Here is a 7,418-nt window from a genome sequence, read left to right as displayed (position 1 = left end):
TCTTGGGTATGGGCTTATTTGGACAAACTTCCACAAAGTGCCCTAACTCGCCGCATCCATAGCATCCTCTCTTTCTTTACTCATTTCTTTGATTGGTGAAAATGAGATCATAAATTTGGATGGGCACACCCTTGACATTGAGTCTTTGGATCATCTTCTCCACCTTGTTGATTAATTTGATTGATTCTTCATCAAGGTCGGAGGTGGAGGAGGAAGATTGATCATCATCACTTGAATCTTCATCATCATCATCGTCCTCATCTTCTTCTTCATCTTCACTTGAGGAGCTTGAGCTGGAGTTTGTCTCAACTTGCTTGCCCTTCATCTTTTTTCTCGCTACATGCGAGAGCTTTGCCTTTGCTTGATGAAGAAGCTTCTTCTTGACCCATCTTACATGACATTTCAAATGTCACTATCTTGCCAATGACTATGCCCGGGATCATGGTGCTCAAGTCCTCCATATTATGAAGGATGGTGATGATGCTTGCATATTTCTTTTGTGGTAGCACGGAGATGATCTTCCTCACGATGTCCGCATCATCTAGCTTTATTAATCCTATTGAATGGAGCTCATTGATAATTAGATTCAAACGAGAATACATATCACGAACGAGTTGATCATCATTCATTGTAAAAGAATCATAATTTTGTTTAGCTACACAATATTTTTGCCCACGGACATTACTTGTGTCGTCATGGAGCTCATGGAGTTTTAACCAAATTTCATGTGTCGTATTTAAAGTGAACACTTGGTTAAACACATTCATGCTAAATGATTCAAACAAGCAATTTTTAGCTCTAGCATTGAAATGTATTTCTTTTTCATCACTCTTTGTGGGTTTTTTGGGATTCTTGATGAGTTTCATCCTGTCACGAGTGACTCTCCATACACCCAAATCAACCGCCTTAAGGTGACAAGCCATTCTAGCCTTATAGTAAGAAAAGTTAGTGCCGTCAAAGTGCGGAGGCCTAGAGGTATCCATCCCAACCACTCTAAATAGCGTCGGCTCAACGGCGGTTAAGCCAAAGGTCCAATTTGAGCCAACCGACTCCGATACCAATTGAAGAGACCGTGATGCCTAAGAGGGGAGGGTGAATTAGGCAACTTAAAAATCTAACTCTAAACTATAGCATCTTTTTAAACTTTAGCAAAACCTATGCAAAAGATAAACTATCTAAATGTGCAACTACGATTTTACTAGTGTGTTGTTATCTCTACCGCAAAAGGAGTAATTTAATCAATGTAAATGTGGAAGCTCAAACTCTCGTCGACGACTTCGGTATTTTTACCGAGGTATCGAGAAACGCGCAAGCTTCTCCCTAGTCCTCGTTGGAGCCCCTCGTAAGGAATCCCTCGCAAGGGCTAAGCTCCCGGTCGGGTAACTCCGTGGATAGCCTCGGGCCTTCCCCACGCGTAAGTGGGTCTCCGACGTGCCTTCCGGCAAGTCTCTCCCGGATGCTCCCCGCCGTCTTCACTATCAAGCTTCCGGTCGAAACGTCGCGGGTCTTGTTCCCTTCGGTGCACGGTGGCGGCCCCACCATAAACGCGCTTGGTGTGATCTCGCAAGACTAAAAGACCCTCCAATGTATAACAATGCTGCTCATAAGCACCGAGTGGTAAGAGGTATGCAAATATCACTAAACACTAGGCCTAAACCTAAAGCAAACGCATAAGCGGTGGTCTAATCAACCTAAGCACTTCGCAAAGCACATACGCTAATCACCTAATGAATCACTAAGCACTATGCAAGTGGAGATCACTAAAATGGTGTATCAACACCCTTGGTATGTTTTCTCAGCTCCACACTACTCAAATGGCCAGTAGGGGGTCTATTTATAAGCCCCACTAAGAAAGTAGTCGTTGGGAACAAAATCTCGCTTCTCTGCTACTGACCGGACTCTGACCAGCGTCCGGTCAGCACTGACCGAACGCGTCCGGTCACGAAAACGGCTCTATGAAACGTTACTGATGTTGACCAGACTCTGGCACTCAGCGTCCTGTGCAACGTCCGGTGCAGCGTCCTGTGCATCGGAGCGTCCGGTGCAGCGTCCTGTGCAGCGTCCGGTGCAGCGTCCGGTCGCTGCTGTTGACTCTGTTGTTGCCGAGCCTCTTGATCGGAACGTCCGGTGCAGCGTCCTGTGCAACGTCCTGTCACCTCTGTGAGCTCGTTTCTTCGCGATCTTGTGTCCGGCTTCGTTCCTATCTTTGTGCTTAGACTTTCCTTGATATCTTGGGTCTTCTCTTGTGCTTCTAAGGTCTTGCTTATGGTGTTGACTATCGAATCATCACGACGCTTTCGTTCAAGTCACGTCTTGCATCCTATTGAACTACAAAATAATCACTTGTAAATTTATTAATCCAATTTAGTTGTGTTGGTCATCAAACACCAAAATCAAAAATAAATAAACCTAGAGTCTGTTTTCCTTATAGGCAGGCCAATGGGTCCATGTGGAGCCCATTGGTAAAAACAACTCCACGAGCGTGTACACGAAGAGGGCCGGTACTACATCAGTCTCCCGTAAAAAAAAAGAAGTCGTACCAAAAAATCGGCCACAGCCTCACGCACGAACGCGCGGATGTTCTTTCCTCCACTTGTTTTATCTACCACACATCGTATCCTCCGCCGCCATCAAAGCTTCTTTCGCAGAAAGGATCCAGAGCCGAGGAGCCTGACCTCGCGGCGGCGAAGAGGAGATGGCGCTGCGTGGCCTTGATCTCTCACGCGTTGGCGGGTAGCGCCAACGGCATCCTTCTCCAGTCCCCGCGCCAGCGCTCCGTCGTCTCCCCACCTTGGTCACGGCCGCGGTCCTTCTAGCATGGGGGGCTTCCTTCGAGTCCCCCACGGCTGCGGCCCTCCCAGCGTCGCCGGCTTCCTCCGCCGTCGGTGGCGCCGCGGTGGTGGTCCTCCTGGCTGAGCAGCTCGTCGTCGTAGGAGTTGTTCGGCACGAGGAGGACGACGATGCCGCTGCTAATCTAGGTGCGAAGTTGTCATTTTATAGGGAAAGATTGGATTGTTGGGATTTCATATCCGAATCTGAAGCGGTAGTTGGGAGCGCAGGAGGTGGAGGGCAAGGTACGCACTAATGACTGTGGATGTGAAGGGACTGATGCTTCAGTTGCGATATGGATGGGAAGAAGATTGCTCTGATTTAATAGTTGATGATGTGGCTGCACGAAATTACAGGAAAAATCTGTTAACATGTTTTCCTATCTATAGGTATAGTAGATATCTAACACTTCATTACTGTATTAAATAAAAATTGGCCCCATTTATTTTCATTTACCTTATGTAATCACACATCCCAACGCTTCTTTAACAGGTTACTCAACAGGTTGTGGCCATCACATAGAATGTACATGCCGCTGCAAAAGATCTAGTACTCACTTTTGTTCCATTCAAATTCACCTAATGTTATATATTGTTAACATCCAGTAGGCAAAGTTACAATTCCCTGAATAGCTAGCGATCTTTCTATTCACGAGCCCAAGCATTAAGGGACTGTTTGATTGGTGGCTTTAAAAAGTTGCCTAGGTCAGACATGCATCACCGATTTTGGACGCCTAAGGCCTTCTGCTAAGCCTCCAACAAAACAGTGAACGAAACAAGCAACTTCGTCGATCGGTTTAGAATAGAACACCACAACTTTATACTTTAAAAAATGTACAGTTAACTCTACCAAACTCTATCCTCGGGAATCCTGAGCCTATCTTTCTATATAGTATGATAATCCAAAGGCTCTATCCTCGGAACGTACGTATCTTTTTTTTTTCTTCGATATGCAAAAAAAAATTTACGCATCATTGTAACTAACAAGAAGAGTTTAGCCATACAAACGACGCACTCTAATGAGTGTCCTAGGAGGTCTGGACATTCCTAATATATTTATTCAAATTTTGATATTACATAAATGATACACAACTGAGCTGCGGTCTACGCGCTCCTACTCCATCATCCGAGAAGAGCGCACCGGGGTACGAGCGGCTCTTCTACCAGCCCTATTGTTGATCGTTGGGAACAGCTCGTCCTGAGCTACAACTTGGCTCGACGTCAAGTTCCTTGTGAAGATGGCGTCGTATGCTCGCTTGGACACGGATGAAGTTTGTGTCGCTTGTGACTGGGTGCCCATTCTTCTCATGAGGAGTACCTCGCCCCGCTTAGAGGTTGGTACATGCGCCAGCGGTTGAGGAGCGACAATCCGTCTACTCCTGGTTGGCAGGGGCCTCTTGGTTGCGCCTTCTGCCTTGGTGGAGTGACGATTAAGGGCGACCTTCGCTTGAGCTGCACCTTCTCGGTAAACCATGTGCGAGGCACCGAGTGGTCTCGCGTGGCATGAGCGACCTTCGCTTGAGTCGGTAAACCGTGTGAGACGCCGAGCGGTCTCCCGCGGCGTGAGTGTCACGTCGCTAGGGTCGGGCGTGGCTTGGCTGTTCGGCTGGTTGTCCTTCGTCGCCGTAGAAGGGTTAGGTGTGGCTTGGCCGTCCTGAGTACATATCTATCTTTCACTAAGCGAACTTCCAACATGTGACAATGGCCATGTTCGCTTGTCTTATAATCCGTATTTTTGGCTTGTTTTAACAGCCGAAACAGTGTTTTTCTCTCACAACAAATTAGCCAGAACAATGTTTCGGCTGTTTTTTTCAGCGAAGCGAACAGGACCAACTTCTATATAGTATATGCCATCAAAGGTAAAGCAAACACTTGCACCTTTTATGCAAAATAGCTTCTTCTGTACTAGTATGTACGTAGATGGTTTCAACGATGAAACTCAACGTCTGCGCTTTTCTCTTTGATTGACAACCGAATTTTTATGAGGCCTTGTTTAGTTGGTAAAAATTTTTGGGAAACGGTATCGTAGCATTTTCGTTGTTATTTGGCAATTAGTGTCCAATCATAGTCTAATTAGACTTAAAAGATTCGTCTCGTGAATTTCGTCTAAACTGTGTAATTAGTTTTATTTATATTTAATGCTTCATGCATGCATCCAAAGATTCGATGTGACGAAAAATCTTGAAAATTTTTACAAAACGAAGTGCAACTAAGGGCTTGTTTGGCAGGGCTCCTCTCCGGCTCCGGCTCTGGCTCCTCCAGAGGAGCCCTGCCAAACGTTTTCTTGGAGGAGCCGTTTTTCAGTAAAAAACAGAGGAGCCGGAGCCGTTTTGGAGGAGCCATAATTTGTGGCTCCTCCAAAACGGCTCCGGCTCCTCCGGAGGAGCCCCTCGGAAGGAGCCGTGCCAAACAAGCCCTAAACGCTACCTGAGTTTGGTTTTATTCATGACCATCCCTGCGAATTGTCGTACAACACCGCGCCATCATGTCACTGTATGTCAGGCCCATGTCAGGGTGGGTACCGATATCTTCAGCCGGAATAGCTACCTACTCCGTACGTCTTACCATGGGCGCACAGTCCAGGGTGACGACCTCTACTGAGTGACAATGGGAGGATGGCAGTACGGGCCTCTGAGCCATCCCTCGGCGACCAGCCTGTTGACCGCCTCCGTGAGGTGGACGCCGTCCCAGGACTCGTGCCTGGACGGCTCCCGGCACGCGGTGGCGCCCTTCATGCCGCACCGCGCGTCGAGCTCGAAGTTGTACTTGCCGCCGCCGGCGCCGCAGCACGCCGGGACGGCGCCGGTGCTGAAGCCGAAGCGCGCCGGGCTGCGCACCAGCCGGTTGATGTGGGTGTAGTAGTCGGCGTACACGATCCTCGCCGACGGGTACCTCGCCCGGAGGCCGGTGAGCCTGCTCTGGAGCAGGGAGTTCTGGTAGATGGAGAGCTCGTTGAGCGCCTTCAGGCACCCGTGCTCGTCGTAGTCGGCCGGGTTGTCGCTCGGGAGAAACGTGAGGTAGACGGCGAAGCAGCCCACCGGCAGAGCTCCCGGGACGACGATGTCCACTGCGCCCAGCTGAATCAGTTGCTGCGCGTACGTATACGTACGTGCATGCAAGGACAGTCACAAACAAGTAGATCCAGTCAGTTTCAGTTCAATCCGATCCATGGCCACCGCCGTGCGCTCGTGAGTTAGTTGTTACCTCGACGCCGCTGGCGACGTTGTCGACGATGTTGGGCGTGTAGTTCCTTGCCTGGCCGACGGTGAGGCCGAAGAAGACCATGGCATTGTAGTCGTTCCCGCCGAAGGGGCCGAACACGAACAGGGACCTGCCCAGGTAGTCCTTGCAGCCTTGACCTCCCGGCGCGGTGCCGCCGCAGATGGACGGCAGCAGGTCCCTGAACCACTGGATCTGGACGTTCATGGCGCCGTTGTTCCAGACCGGGTAGCCGAGGCCGATGGACTTGAGGAACTCGAAGTCGAGGGCCGTGGCGCCCACGATGGCCATGCTCGCGCCCCGGCGGAAGTCCGCGCCGTCCTGCTTCGACGGAGGGAGGAGCGGCAGCTCAAGCTCCTGAGCTGCGCGCATTCGTTCGATCGATCGTTCACCGCAGCACCGGCATGATGTGCATGCACATGAACAGATGGATTTGCACGATTGAGTAAATGAACATATGCGTGCGTGCGTGCGTACCGAGGAAGTCGACGACGAGGCGGCCGTCGGAGCAGCGGCAGGTGGGGTGGCCGAAGTAGGTCATGCCGTAGGGCGGCTGCGCGAAGGTGAGCAGGAGCTGGTTCGCCGCCGACTTGTTGACGCAGATGTTGCCCGTGTCGCCCAGCGAGTCCCCGAAGTTGAACAAGGCCTCGAACCTCTGGCCGGCGTGGACGCCGCCGGCAGCCAGGAGGAAGCAGGAGACGAGCAGGAGACCAACGGCGCCCAGGGCTCGGGGAAACATGGCGCTCGTGGTATGCTGTATATCTGTCTGTCCAACCACCAGACCGCTTACAACGGATCGGATCAGAAATGCCGCCATGGCCATGTCCACAGACGACTATATATTGTCTCGCCCCCCGCTGCATCGAGCGTCCACGTATGCGTGTACGTGCTCATGGACTCCGTGAGAACGTCGCCGTGCTCGGCAGCATGCTCACCGGTTGCCGGCCGAACCACCTCGCGATAACCTCGGTTTAATGCCGCTTGGACGCTTGCATTCAGGTTGCAGCAGCGTGTCTCGCATCGTGAATGCAAACGCTGGCACGGTGCGTGCCGCGGCCGGCTCTCGCTTCCCCTCCTCCTAATAGAGCTCGGCGTCGCATCGGCGTGATTCAATGGCGTGCGGTGAGGCCAGACCGACCGTGGCGACGAGCTCCTCCGCGTCTGTTTCCCAGTTTCCCCAGAAAAGCAGCCCCGGACTAGGAAGCCAAGTTTGTCACCGGCACGCGGCACGTTTTGGCGTCGCGCCTCTTTTGTGAGCTGGGCCTCCTAGTCGGTGGTCGGTACTCCGTTTCCTTCCGTCATTGGGTTGCATGGGCCTGGACGGCGCAGTGACCGTGCGGGAGGCCCACTGGTACCGGGAGCACCTGATGG

At 51.3% G+C, this 7,418-nt stretch overlaps 1 protein-coding gene across 1 annotated transcript; it reads right to left on the bottom strand.

Moving 5' to 3' along the window:
- Positions 1 to 5,304: 5,304 nt before the first annotated feature.
- On the bottom strand, positions 5,305 to 6,786 carry LOC136525143 (GDSL esterase/lipase At5g45910-like). The gene is made up of 3 exons (XM_066518142.1): positions 6,525 to 6,786; positions 6,033 to 6,409; positions 5,305 to 5,917 (listed from the first exon to the last, which is right to left on the bottom strand). Exons 1-3 carry the CDS (start codon positions 6,784 to 6,786, stop codon positions 5,423 to 5,425), a joined length of 1,134 nt encoding a protein of 377 aa, XP_066374239.1. The 3' UTR covers positions 5,305 to 5,422.
- Positions 6,787 to 7,418: the final 632 nt, after the last annotated feature.

The sequence above is a fragment of the Miscanthus floridulus genome, chromosome 19 (genome assembly GCF_019320115.1).
Source record: "Miscanthus floridulus cultivar M001 chromosome 19, ASM1932011v1, whole genome shotgun sequence".
Taxonomy (NCBI): Eukaryota; Viridiplantae; Streptophyta; class Magnoliopsida; order Poales; family Poaceae; genus Miscanthus; species Miscanthus floridulus.
The sequence above is the reverse complement of the archived record's forward strand: the minus strand, read 5'-3'. Positions and strand labels throughout refer to the sequence as shown.